The 13,909-nt window shown below is 37.2% G+C and overlaps 1 protein-coding gene across 3 annotated transcripts; it reads right to left on the bottom strand.

Annotated features, from left to right (window-relative positions):
- Window positions 1-410: 410 nt before the first annotated feature.
- LOC107592865 (protein FAM83E-like) lies at window positions 411-13,020 on the bottom strand. Of its 3 annotated transcripts, XM_016282438.1 has the most exons (10): window positions 12,146-13,020; window positions 10,766-11,507; window positions 8,617-8,763; window positions 7,541-7,665; window positions 5,934-6,359; window positions 4,059-4,112; window positions 3,913-3,960; window positions 3,593-3,803; window positions 2,160-2,339; window positions 412-1,086 (listed from the first exon to the last, which is right to left on the bottom strand). In XM_016282438.1, exons 2-10 carry the CDS (start codon window positions 11,231-11,233, stop codon window positions 898-900), a joined length of 1,848 nt encoding a protein of 615 aa, XP_016137924.1. In that variant the 5' UTR covers window positions 11,234-11,507; window positions 12,146-13,020; the 3' UTR covers window positions 412-897. The 3 variants fall into 3 exon arrangements, with proteins under 3 accessions (XP_016137925.1, XP_016137924.1, XP_016137923.1); XM_016282439.1 differs by lacking the exon at window positions 2,160-2,339 and having other exon boundaries at window positions 411-1,086; XM_016282437.1 differs by lacking the exon at window positions 12,146-13,020 and having other exon boundaries at window positions 413-1,086; window positions 2,160-2,342; window positions 10,766-11,587.
- Between the last annotated feature and the right edge of the window lie 889 nt (window positions 13,021-13,909).

Here is a 13,909-nt window from a genome sequence, read left to right as displayed (position 1 = left end):
GTGTTGCTTGTTAACGTTTTGCTTTTTTACAATTTTTTATTAATAGTAATTAAATGTGCTATAGCAGTGAATCTCAACCTTTTGGCGTACCGGATACAAACTTGTTTTCTATTTCTGTTTAATCTTAGCAGCCCATCCAGACAGGTCTTATGATTTAATCAACATATAATTAAAATTGACTCCATAAAAAAAAAAAAAAGGATTTACTTTGAAACATTTTTCACTCAAAAACTGTAATTACAAATAATTACAAAGAAACATCAAGTAACACATTGAATTACAATAAACATAACATTTTGACGTAGAAAGACTGAAGTATTTTCTTATAAAATATACTGCGGTAATTTTAGTTTTATTTACAATTTTGAAAACACCTTTTTTTACCGTCTATTATTATTGATTTATTTTAAATATTATTTTGAATGATTCATCAGTGCATATTATTCCAAAGGGAAAAACAATCAGCAAAATGAATAACCTCTGAAACAACTTTCCTTTTTGACCAGTGGATGTACAAAAGTAAAATGAACTGCAAACTATTTCATGCTGACTTTAAACACAGCATAGTTAAATAAAACAAGCTAGCCTCTAAAATTCTTTGTGGTATTCGATGTTATAAATCTAGTTCAAATGTTAAACGGTAGGCAGTATAAACATTTGGCCTTTAAAATTCAAAGACAGTCCATCTCATCTTTCAATAACACATTTAAATCAGGCATGTATTAATAGCCTTATTTTTCAAATGTAACATCACTGCTGATAAATATTTATTCTCTGTAAGCAGGAAAATCCCCTTTTACCTGCAGCCCTGTTTATTACAGTGACATTTACATATTTAAATATGTGGGAATTATTGTAACACTGTTGATGTCATTGTCTGGGGTTTCCTGCATAATATCAGTGCTCCTCCTCACTTCTATGGCTTCTGAACGGAGACCTCCATGTCTCCCTCTGCAGGCCAAAGCTGGGAGTTCTGAGTCCCGGTGTGAACACACTGGGCATGCTCCTCAACAGTCCCGATTTAATCTCATCATTTCTCTTTTTCATAAGTGCCAGAGCTGGAGTCAGGGGCAAATTATCACAGTTCTGAAAGACAACAGAAGCGGGTCATTTCTTAAAGTTCTAAAGGAACATCTGGCTCATTTAACCACTTTAAGAGTACCAGCCTAATAAATCAAATGAAATGAAATGAAATGAAATATAGAATAAAATAAAATAAAAAAATAATAAACATTTCAATTAAATTAAATTAATTAAATTCTAGGAGGATGAACTTCTGATTATGCATTAACCCTACAATAGCAAGAGTTTTTAAGAAGCAATCACAGTAATGTAATGTTTAATGTAATATTTGTTTGAGTTGTTGTTATACTCTATCATTCAAAAGTTTGGGGTTGGTAAGATTTTTTAAATATTTTTGAAAAAAAAAGTATCTTTGGCTCAACATTTATTTGATCAAAAATACAGTAAAACTGTAATATTGTGAAATATTATTACAATTTCAAATAGCTGTTTATTGATTGAATATAAATTAAAATGTATTTTATTCTGTGATGGCAAAGTTGAATTTTTAACATCATTAATCCAGTCTTCAGTGTCACATGATCCTTCAGAAATCATTCTAATATGCTGACTTGCTGCTCAACAAACATTTCTGATTATTATCAATCCTGAAAACAATTGTGCTGCTTATTTAATTGAATTTATGTATTCATTTTGTTGAAATTGTTATCTATTTAAATTAATGTTATTTTTGATCAATTTATTGCACCCTTCTTGAATACAAGTATTAATTTCTTTTAAAAAAAATTTTCAAAAAACTTACTGACCCTAAACTCAATGTGTACTTTTGAGACAGTGTGATGTTGTATATTTTATATTTCTCTTCTAGGCTTCAGTTGTACATGCATTTACTGTAAACATGTTTACTGTTTACTGAGGAATAAGTTATAACTGACAACAAACATGCCACAGATGTGGTTCACGGAAATAAATTCAAAATAACAATGTTTCATTAATAATGACATGAAATATGCCTGAAATATCAGTGGTAACATGAGAGTTTGAATGGCTCTTTTAGTGCTAACTGTGTGTTTATCTTTTATCCTAACAGCTGGCACATAAAGTGCATATGAATGAGAAATCTCGTTCTCTCTTACAGTGGTTCGAGCGTTTGATGCCGTGTCTGAACGCTGTAAATTGAGGTCCAGTGTGGATTTGCTGACGCCTGGCGCCTGGTTGTCTGTCCTCTGCTGTCCTGAGGAACTCGCACGTGCATTGACCCGCTTAAGAATGTCGCTCAAAGTGCTGAAAGTCTTGCTCCGTGACAGTTCTGACGGCTTTTGTGAGAAAAGCAAACAACATCCCTTAACTAAAGTAAAATCACTGTAATGAATGATCTTGAGTGACTTGCGGCTTTCAGTAAATGGTGGCTACTAATAAAAAAAGGATACATACATGTGTATGTGTATGTGTGTGTGTGTGTGTGTGTGTGTGTGTGTGTGTCTGTGTTTATACAAAGTTCTGGCATGAAACTCTAGATGGCGCAGTCCAATAGGTCTAACTTAATATGACATAAGGACATCATTATCACATTTCACAGCTGATTTGTTCTCTCCTGTATCGGTAGCCAATGAGCTCGCTGCTCAACTTTCAAATACTTATCTATTGCTTGTGGTAGCAGTTGCAGCACATGAGGGGGGACCCCCCTCGAGACGACGCGATTGGGCTAGTTTTGGGCTAGTTTTTAGTAGAAATTGGGCGGGTTTTGTTTGCGAAAACGTGACAACCCTGCCCTCCACCTTCCCCAGCTCCACCTGTATAGATCTGCTTCAAATTCATCTTTGTTGTCATGAATAATGACTTGGAAGGATGAATAATGAATAATTTCATCAGTACAGGATTTATTTAGATTCAAATACATAATAATATCATATTAAGCAGGAGTGGAAGGAAGCTTACTGTAGAGGTCACGTGCTGAGTGCTCGTCACTCTATCAATCACCTCGGGGAAGGTCTGAGACAAAAGCCAATCGCTGTCCTCACAGGACATCATCTGAACAGATGAGCGAGCGCACAGGAAACATGGGTCAGAGCGCGGTGTTCTCGCACGAGACGTTGATACCCGCGCAGTTTCAGCGGATCAACTGATGCGATCCCCGCCAACTTGGAAATACTCGCGGCTGGCGAATGAGTTCGATGTGTGAGCTAGTACAAGATACTAGAACCCAATTACTCTCCCTCCGCTCTTTTTTAGAGGGAAGTCGTGGCCTAATGGTTAGAGAGTTGGACTCGTAACCCAAAGGTTGTGGGTTCGAGTCTCATACCGGCAGGGATTGTAGATGGTGGGAGTGAATGTACAGTGCTCTCTCCCACCCTCAATACCATGTGTGTGTGTGTGTGTACTTTGGATGGGATAAATGCAGAGCACTAATTCCAAGTATGGGTCACCATACTTGGCCATATGTCACTTCACTTTATATGGAATTTATTTGACATGCATATATAGGCAATTTTATGGGAGCTCAGAATCTGGCTCATGCAATCAAATTTTAGGGCTGAACATCGTTATATGTTAATATCCAGCAGCATACCTTAAAATTAGCTTGTGTGGTTCCTTCAGGGTTCATCGTATCTCCTAAAACTCTGTCCCTCCTCAGGTAAGGCTCTCGTCTCCCAGAGGCTCCGAGCTCTTCCTCCGATGTCATGTCCATTCGGTGAGCGCGAGATTTGTACACAGGAAACCTCTCCTCACTTTCCGCATTCAGTAGAGGATACGTGATTCTGTCAGGAATCTGTAGAGGCCTTTGGATGAAAGAGATTAGCACAGATTTTGTTAACATCTATCCAAATATTTGTCTTTCGCTCTACTGGTCTTTCTCATTGTCTCTTTTGGACCGGGTGTAATATTTACCTGTTCACCACCTCATTGCAATGCATATCTCCTGGAGAGTAATGTCGCCTACAACAGAAAACGACCATGTGTGTTAAGCGCAAACACGTCTAACAATACATCTGTACGTATGAGATTACATGAAAAGCCTTTTGAGAAATACTGGCCTTGGTCTTTGATATTCTGGATGCCTTATATCTGACAGAAACATTGAACTAAACCTGAAATGCAATGAGATAAGACTGAGTAAACATGTTTGTACAGAAGAAACATCCTAGGATGAATATTTTACCTAAATCTGAAATACAATAGGAAGCAGCTTCAGGATTGTGATCTTTAAAGTTATAGCAGCTTAGAGAATATGAAATCATATTATAAAACGGCTAATTCCAGTTCTTGATTCTGATTGGTTGAGGCACTTTCGAAGCTGTAAATTACTTTACAAACAAACACCTGCCCAGTGTGTATATTGCTGGTCTGTGTGTTGCACGGGAACCACTTTGTTGCAACCACAACCATTTTTGAGGAACTACATTGTTTGGCGGAAGAATAATGTATTTATTAATATCATCACATTTTATTTGCTTTGTTTTATTTAGTGAAACCTCACTACGTATATGGAATAACCATTTTATAAAAGCAATAAGCCCCGTGAAGCTGTGGTTTACAGTGAATTTATAACAGCTCCGTGTCATGCCTAAAGGTATTTGCACACCGAGTCAAACATTTTCGTATGTATTTTTTTGTTTTGTTTTTTCGTATTCACCATCCCTTCCTATCAAAATGCTTGCTACGGATGCGAAAAAGCAGAAAATCAAACCTGGTCCAAATTTTTTTATGATGGACGAAAGTTTTGGAGGCAGTGTGTAAATGTGATTGGCACAATGTGAGGTCGTATTCATTTTTAACGTGCGAAAATTTCGTTGAATGGGGAAACATCAAATTTTCCAAAACTGTTCACTAAGCTTAAGTTTAAGACAGTGATGTCTACATTGTATTTTTGTGGCACAACATCACAAAATAATATTATATTTAGTCAGATTATATTGTTTATCATAACACTTTTAGGTCAGCTAATTATTTTTTAAGATTTATTTTTAGATTTATTTAGATTTAGATTTAATTTTATTGATAGGAAAGATCACAATAAGGAGGGCGGGATCGGGGAAGGTCCTTGAGTCAGGATTCGAACTCGGGACGCCCGTAGCTCAACAGCGCTGAATGTCGATATAACCGTATTATTGGTGGTTTCTAGTAAAAGGGATAGTTCACAGAAAAATACAAATTCTGTCATTAACTACTCACCCTCATGTTGTTCCAAACCCATAAACCCTTCGTTCATCTTCGGAACACAAATTAAGATATTTTTGATGAAATCCGAGAGCTCTCTGACCCTCCCATAGACAGCAAGGATCCTACCACGATCAAGGTCCAGAAACATAGTATGGACATTGTTGAAATAATCCATGTGACATCAGTGGTTCAACTGTGTGCTTTGATCTGAACGTAAACAACGTATGCTGTTCTGTGTCAGTAGCATCCCGCGCATATGTTGTTTACGTTCCGATCAAAGCACGCGCATACATTGTGATACTCTCCAAAATAGCATCAGGGTGACGAGGAGGAGACGAACTGTTGAATAAAGTCGTTATTTTTGTTGTCTTTGCGCACAAAAAGTATTCTCGTAGCTTCAAAAAATTACAGTTGAACCACTGATTATTTTAACGATGTCCTTGCTTCTGGACCTTGAACGTGGTAGTTGCATCTCGGATTTCATCAAAAATATCTCAATTTGTGTTCTGGAAATGAACAAAGGTCTTATAGGTTTGGAACAACATGAGGGTGAGTAATTAATGACAGAATTTTCATTTTTGGGTGAACTATCCCTTTAAATTGGGGGTATTTTATGCAAATTAATCTGTTCAAAGGCTGTTTAAAATAGTTGTTTTGTAGTTTTCTCATATTTTTGTAAGCACTATTCCTTTAAGTGACTGTGAGACCATCACTTATAATGTAATAAATGTGTACTATGCTTTACTTACTTGCCATTCTCTGGATACCCTTGCACAAGTCTGCTGTTAAAGTCATTGTAGGGAGGCTCCCATCTTCCCGGATGACCGTCCAGGAGGTGTCGATGATGAAAGGGCATCTCAGCAGCATCAGGTGGACTATGAGGGCTGTCCGGGAATCTCTGGATGACCCCCATCGCCTCCCAGTCCAGGGGCCTGTCGGTAGGTGGAGGTGGAGGACTAGAGACGAACTCTGTGAGTTCCACTTTATTAATGTTCAATGGCTGTAGTTTTTTTAATGTTTTGGGCTCGGTAGCTGGTTTTCCAGTTTTCCACGTGTCCGGGATTGGGAGCGAGGCAGCATAGAGGATCCTAAACTCACAATCGAAAGATTCAACCACGCGGCCGCTGAAGACTGTGACGAGCTGACGGTGCAGGTGAGCATCGCTCCAGCTAAGACTGACCAAGACACAGAAAACAAATCAAGAGATTATAAAGGATTTAGAAGATGTACAACTCCCAAAGAAGATGTACAACCATAAAATTCGAGCCTAATAAAAATAGTCCATATGACTCGTGCGCAATTAATTCTTCCACATATTTCAAACATGGCGTCTCATTACGCACTTTCAATGTGATATATTTTTGGACTTTTATATTTTCGGAATCGTTCCGATCTCAAAAAAGCCTCAAAAGCAAAGAAAAAAATCGCTCACGAGTAATATGGGATATTTTTATGATAGTTTTATGGTGCTACTGTGTTCTTTTGGAGCTTGACAGTGCGAGTCCATTGTTTAAATGTGGAATCATATGGATTTTAAATAACATGACGGAAAGTAAATGATTTTAGATGAATAAGCCACTCTTTATTAATAGTAGACTACCATTCAAAATTTTGGGGGTCAGTACGATTTTTTTTTTAAAGAAATTAATACTTTTATTCAGAAAGGATGCATTAGATTGATCAGTTGGTTATAATATTACAGAAGATTTCCATTTAAAATAAATGCTGTTCTAAAGAATCCTGAAAAAAATGATCATGGTTTCCACAAAAATATGAAGCAGCATAACTGTTTTCAACATTGACAGTAAACAATGTTTCTTGAGCAGAATGAAACTGAGAGAATGATTTCTGAAGGATCATGTGACACTAAAGACTGGAGTAATGATGCTGAAAATTCAGCTTTGCATCACAGGAATAAATGACATCTTAAAATATATTCAAATAGAAAACAGTTATTTAAAATTGTAATAATATTTCATAACATTACTGTTTTCACTGTATATTTGGTCAAATAAACACAGCCTGGGTGAACATAAGAGACTTCTTAAAAAAAACTAAATAAACTAATAAATAAACTTTTAACTACTTTTTAAAAAAATATCTTTTAACAGTAGTGTAAGTTTAAACAGCTGTGAAAGAGACAAACAAATTGTTCCCACAAACTGTTAATTTCACTATTTGTATAATGTAGGGGTGGTGTGGCTTATAGTCTTTAAAGGTATGAGCTGGCAACCCAAAAGTTGGTTCAAATCCCAGAAGGTTCCCACCCATGTTCCCTAGAGCAAGTCTTCAACTGCAGCTAATGTGTTTCTTGGCTGATTTATGAGCTCTAATACTGTATGAAACCGTTCTTTACCTGTAGCTCCCAAAAATCACCGTCTCCAGATCCACCAACACAAAGTTGTCCTTCAGTTCTCCGACCACCATCTTAGTGTCGTGCGTCAGGTACGTTTTACCTCCAAGAATGCGCACCATGATATTCTGGAATATGTGGAAGAGACTCCCGTGAACTACATTGCAAAACCGAACGTTTCAGAACCTTTTCTCATGAATGCATACTGTAGCTCAAGCGAATGTTCGGTTGATTTCCGATGCATTGAAAACTTTAGGAATTTCAGCTTTTAACCAAAGGTCAGTTCCTGTGAATTTTCAGAGATGTAGAGTGATTTGAACCCAAGCATTCCTCAACTTCACGCCAATCACCTGCATCAGATGAACATGGCTGAACCTGTTCATCACTGCGTTGTGAGTTCTTCTCATTCATACTTACAGAGACAGAAAGAGAAATATACTCGGTGATGGAAAGTAACATTTGCTACCAGATGCAGAGTTATCCACTAAGGTGTGTCTAGGTTTTTTGTTTAGTGGAACAGCCTAAAGTTCAGTCTGTTAAGGTGTGCATGGAGGTTTTGTGGTCTAAAGTTTGTATAACTGCATGGCTTGAATATAATCATGAAAACCAGGACAAAATCAGGCAGAACACGGAGTCATTATTCGTTATAAGTTATTTGAGTATGATTGAGATACTATTATAGTTTTTATTAATATTTTTTCTATTTTCTTTTCATTGAAATTTTTGTTCATTTAGTCTTTTTGTCATTTTTTCTTATTACGCCAAGTTAAACTAAATAAAAAATAAAACATTTAAAAATAAAGATTAACTTTTAACATCCATGAAACATTTCTTTTCCACAAAAGGTTGTGATAAAACTTTTATTTTTAAAATGCCAATCACACTAAGAAAAGTGGTTCTTTTAAAAACTGTTCACTAAAAGGTTCTTTGGGGGAAGCTAAAATAGTTCTTCAACCTTTATTTTTAAGTCTTGGCAATTAGGTCAGTTTAAAAAAAATTTTTTTTTAGATTTTTCTTTTTCAATTTACAATTTTTTAATAGTTTTATATTTTTATATTTAGTTTTCTATATCCACTCACTGGATGTTGAAGCCGGTGCAAAAAGCAGTTCTCCTCCACGGATCTTTTGTTGAGGATGATGTACACAGGAACCCCCCGTGATGCAGCGTTTTGGAGGTCACCAATCACTGTGCTGTCCGACAATTTATCTGTTACAACAGCAATCAGCTGCCCAACACAAACGCCAAAAAAAAAAAGTTTACAGGAAACATTCTAACAGACTTCCTGTAGATGAATCGTCATATGCAACATAATTCTAAAGTGTCTGCTTTTAAAATAGTTTTTTTTTTCTTCCATCATTCATTTAACTGCACTGTTAACAAAATCTGTAAGATGTATAGTTTCAAAAATGCAGCTGTGGTTGCCAGAAAATTGCCAGAAAAAATACAGTAGCATGCATGATGAATCAAAGCTTATTATAAGTAACTTTTCCAGCTACAAGCTAAAGTAAATTCTAATAGAGTATATATAAGTATAAAGATGATGTATAGACATACTGTATATAGAAGATGCACAAAAAATATAAAACACCATCCTGGTTACACACGACACTAAAATAAAACAATAAACATTAATTTAAAAACATAAGACATAACATAAAAAACAAAATGTACATAACCAAAAAGAAAACTAAGGAGAAACACCTATTTCAATGAAAACCATCAAATTTGAAGTGTCACACAGGGAATTCTGGGAATGTCAGTTTACGGTTTTTCATTGTAAATTATAAGATGGCTTGTTTATTCATTTACAAAAATAAAATTTACCATTACAGCTTTTCACCATTTCATTAACAAATTACTGTACTGTAGAGTTACTGTAAGATTTTTACCATTAAAATGATGATAGTTATTTACAGCGTAAAGGCCCGGTCACACCAAGAATCAAAACCATGACTATAGCTACAATAACCACTATATGAATTGTTTATTATTGTCGACTGCCACTTTAAATGCTCCAGCTCCAGCTCAGGTGGATTCTGATTGGCTGTCAGTGTTTTTAAGGTTTTAAGAATCAGCTGGGAAAAAAATTGATTCCAATGATATCGTTCCTCTGTGCTGCTATCACTATAGATGTGTTGTGAATCTGCTATTTCTTTAAAGGGGTCATCCGATGCCCATTTTCCACAAGTTGATATGATTCTTTAGGGTCTTAATGAAAAGTCTGTAACATAGTTTGGTTAAAATTTCTCAATGGTAGTGTAAAAACACCTTTTGTACCCTGTCAAAAACAGCTCTTTTCAGAGCATGCAGATTTGTAGCATTTTCCTTTAAATGTTAATGAGCTCTGCTGACCCCGCCCCTCTCTTCCGAGCTGCTCTCAGAGAGACTGGTTACTTTAGCTGCATTCATCGTGAATCTTGTTAATTAGCACACTATTAGGAAAGGCGATTTGCAAAGATTAGTTAAAAAACCTTATACTCAATTCTTCTGTAGATGAGGCTGGATCATGAATGATTCGAGCGAACATAGACGCATTTATGTAGATCGAGAAACAAATATAATCCACTGCGTCTTCATGTCGGGAGTAAATGACTGCTGCTATGTTCATTATTACATCCAACAACAGAAGACCTCAATCACTTAGGAGTCATTCTTGTCTACATCTGCTCCAGCAGTGAAACAATGGCGGACTGATGACAGCTCACTCAGGGCGGGTCTAAGGCAGGGGTAGGCAAGTTCGGTCCTAGAGAGCCGCAGTCCTGCAGAGTTCAGCTCCAACCCTGAAAAAAAAAACTCACCTGCCTATAGCCTTAGTAATCCTGAATACATTGATTAGCTTGTTCAGGTGTGTTTGATTAGGGTTGCAACTCTGCAGGACTGCGGCTCTCTAGGACCGAACTTGCCTACCCCTGGTATAAGGTAAGACACCAGTCCAGTCTGTGCTGAAACGCTACTGTCAATCAAACTATTGTGGGAGGGGCCAAACAACTTGTAAAAGTGCATGTAGCATCGGATGACACCTTTAAATTAAGAACGATTTTTAAATCCATATCTTTATTGTTGTAGTTATCATTCTTGGTGTGATGGACCTTAAGGTCAACCTCTTTGTTTTAGCTTCAAGGATCTGTGCTGCATTTCCCAAAAGCATCATAACCCTAAGTAGATCGCAGAACCATTGCCACAAACCTGGCTTACGAAGCATTTGAGAAAAACAGCCCTGGTCTTACCTTAGTGGCTTCTTGTAGGTGACTCCTGAGGATTTCCCGTATGGTGGGCGTCTGCTCTGCAGGAGGGTTGGTGTAGACGTGAATCTGTCCCATGTCCATCCAGATTGTCTTTTCCGGCCATCCCAGTTCCAGGCATGGCGCCGGAGTGTCGGACTCTGTGGGAAAATAATGTCCAGAGAAGTCCTCCCCATCAGAACCGACCTCCACCTCACCATTTCCATCCTCCTGGTTTGCATCGCTTTGATGATAGTCCTCGGCCCAGCCGGAGATCTGGTTCACCTCGCCAGGGGACAGGAACGATCCGATTTGTTCTTGGTGGAGTTTGGTGTAGAAAGCCTCATGACCGGAGCTCACTAGGCTTTCCACACAATAGCGCTCCTCCTCGCAGTGCAAGAAGTCCGGATTGGACTCTGTCAGTGGAGCGAAGACGATGTTCTCGTTGAGGCTCTGCTCTTGAGAGTTTGACATGATTGGAGCCTGACGACGGTTGGAGATATCCTTCTACTTCAAGGAAAATGACTGTGGAAAATTACATGTTGATATGTAAACAACAAATGGCAGCTGTTCTAATATACTTGGAGGAGGAGGTTGGTGAATTATTCAGATAGTTGAGGTTGTGTTGAAGATATTTAAACTCTTTTTAAACACCAAGAGTCAATAGAAAAGCTGGATACTTCATGGTGGAGTTGTTGCCATCGTCCTGGGAAGATTTGGAGAGCTTTGAAATGACCTGTAATACAGACTTGAGGGAAAACAACAACATTTGTTTTTAGTTTAGTTTTTTTTGGTTTGGTGAACACTTTAAAATTTGGCTAATAGCTTTTGATGTCAATAAACTACAGTTTTTTTTTTTCAATTGAATTGCTATTAACATGCGATTAAGTGTCCGAGAACATTACATCCATTTCTCACTTAAGTATATGCTTTAAAATGAATAAAGACTTTTTTTAAGTAAACTAAAGTTATTTTTCACAAGGGCCATTGTGAAATAAAATGACAAGTATATTTTAGTTTACCACCATAAATGCTTGTCAGTACTATTGTCAGTAAACTTGAACAATATTTCAAGAGACAGCAGAAGTAATTATGTAATTACATATAAAGATGTATTAAGTCCTAAGCAGGTCAAAAGCATGCTAAAGTTCAGCCAGTTGCATTTAATATAAATTTGAACTATTATACAGCTACCTTCAGTTATGCAAATTAAGTGTCCAAAAACTTTACACTAAGTTCGCACTTAAGTAATAAATACTCTTTTTAAAAGTACTACTTTGTAAATGTACTACTCTTTGCAAATTCGATGCCAAAATCAATTTTTTTAAATCTATTTTATAGTAACACTTTACAAGAACAGATTATGTACTAAAAGTCGAGACTTACCCGTCTGTGCCCGTCTGTCTCACTCACACACCCTCAGTCCATTGACTCTTTCCGTCAAGTTCTGACATATCACTGCTATCTCCTCCCATTCTAAATGGCCTCTCTCTGTCTGGTGTTAAATTACTCCCCGTCACCAGCCAATGTGAGCAACTAGTCATTACTGCGATCTGCCCATTTTTAGCTTTCGCACAAATCCACGTCTTGAGTCAGCATATCATCAGCAAACCATCCCCAAAACATGTTCTGGTCTCCCTCGGCCCAAGTCCAATATTAGATTTCTGTCCTTGTTGTGTCTTTAGTAAACACGTCCCTGTCGCTGGCTCACTATCGTGACTGGTTCTACCAGCCGAGCCAGTCTTCTCCGGGGAGCAGAGATTGAGACCTTCCTTCCCTCCCAGCTACAGTCAAAAGGGGGCGAGGCTGGAACTCAACACCTGCCTAGTGGTCTCTTTTCACATCATACACCTCTGGTTGGGTGGACATGAGGTTACAAGAAATATACTAGATGTTTAGACACGTGCAGGGAAGAAGGAGTGTTTTAATCCACTGAAGAAAATATGCTGAGCTCACCTTTGGGTTTTGCATGAACAAGTTACTGGAATTCCATGCAATTAATGCACACATTCCTCTTTAATCACCACTTCTATGTGTAGTGTCATGCCACCGATGTTTATTTTGTGCCTAGACAGAATAAACAGTGCTTTTCAAAGCAGAGAATGTGTAGTATGATGGTATGTTGTCAACTAAACACAATGATACAGATTTGTTAGAGCAGTTGAATTGAATATTTAAGTATTGCAATTAGCAGTGCAGATTGTTACAAAGTAACAACTATTTTTACTGATTCAAACTCATTACTGTGTAAACCACTTAAAGAGCACCATGACTCACTCGATACCAAACATTTTCTAGTGGACACTTGTTGATCCTACTTGAACTGCAGCATTTTTGTGATACGATTGTTCTTTTCGGTTTATTCATTGTTGCACTGAAAGTTTACTCTAACCCAAAACGTCATAACTACTGTTGTCATTGTTCAAAAAAAAAATTATTTATAAAGTTTGCATACATAAAAACATAATAATACAAATGCACATGGGCACATATTTAGGATTGGAAAAAAATCCCAGTTTAGGGAATTCTGACAACTTGATTTGAAATAAACATTTCTGTGTTTTTTACACTCCAGTTTTCTTAAAGCGTTATTTAAAGTAACAGTTCACCCAACAATGAAAATTAGCTGAGCATTTGTTTCTTCATCAGAACAGATTTGGAGAAATGTAGCATTACAGTACATCACTTCCTCACCAATGGATCCTCTGCAGTGAATGGGTGCCGTCAGAATGAGAGTCCAAACAGCTGATAAAAACATCACAATAATCCACACCACTCCAGTCCATCAATTAACATCTTGTGAAGTGAAAAGATGCACATTTTCCATAAACAAATGAGCCCTTTTCATTTTAAACTGTCGCTTCTGGACAAAATAGCAGTTCATAATTCATAATAACGCTTCCTCCAGTGAAAAAGTCCATCTCCTGTTGTTCTCTCACATCAAAATCTACCGATATATATTTGTTTAGAACCATTTTGGACTATTTTGGCTTGTAAACGGTGCTTGATCTGTGCATATTTCTCTCCTGATTCAGACGAGATGACTTTTTCACTGGAGAAAGAAATATTATGGATAGAGGAGTCATATTTTAGTTAGACCTTTTAGCACCTGAATGATGGATTTATTCAAAACACACGCTTTTCTTCATG

The sequence above is a fragment of the Sinocyclocheilus grahami genome, unplaced genomic scaffold (assembly GCF_001515645.1).
Source record: "Sinocyclocheilus grahami isolate Dianchi unplaced genomic scaffold, SAMN03320097.WGS_v1.1 scaffold160.1, whole genome shotgun sequence".
NCBI classification, from domain to species: Eukaryota; Metazoa; Chordata; class Actinopteri; order Cypriniformes; family Cyprinidae; genus Sinocyclocheilus; species Sinocyclocheilus grahami.
The sequence above is the reverse complement of the archived record's forward strand: the minus strand, read 5'-3'. Positions and strand labels throughout refer to the sequence as shown.

Excerpts from the sequence above, each read along its gene's own strand:
- LOC107592865 (XM_016282437.1), bottom strand. The coding sequence starts at position 11,233 with ATGTCAAACTCTCAAGAGCAGAGCCTCAACGAGAACATCGTCTTCGCT. Across the intron at positions 3,804-3,912 it reads TGCAATGAGGTGGTGAACAG|GCCTCTACAGATTCCTGACA; the intron begins GTAAATATTACA and ends TTTCATCCAAAG. Across the intron at positions 1,087-2,159 it reads CATCAAACGCTCGAACCACT|AACTGTGATAATTTGCCCCT; the intron begins GTAAGAGAGAAC and ends GTTGTCTTTCAG.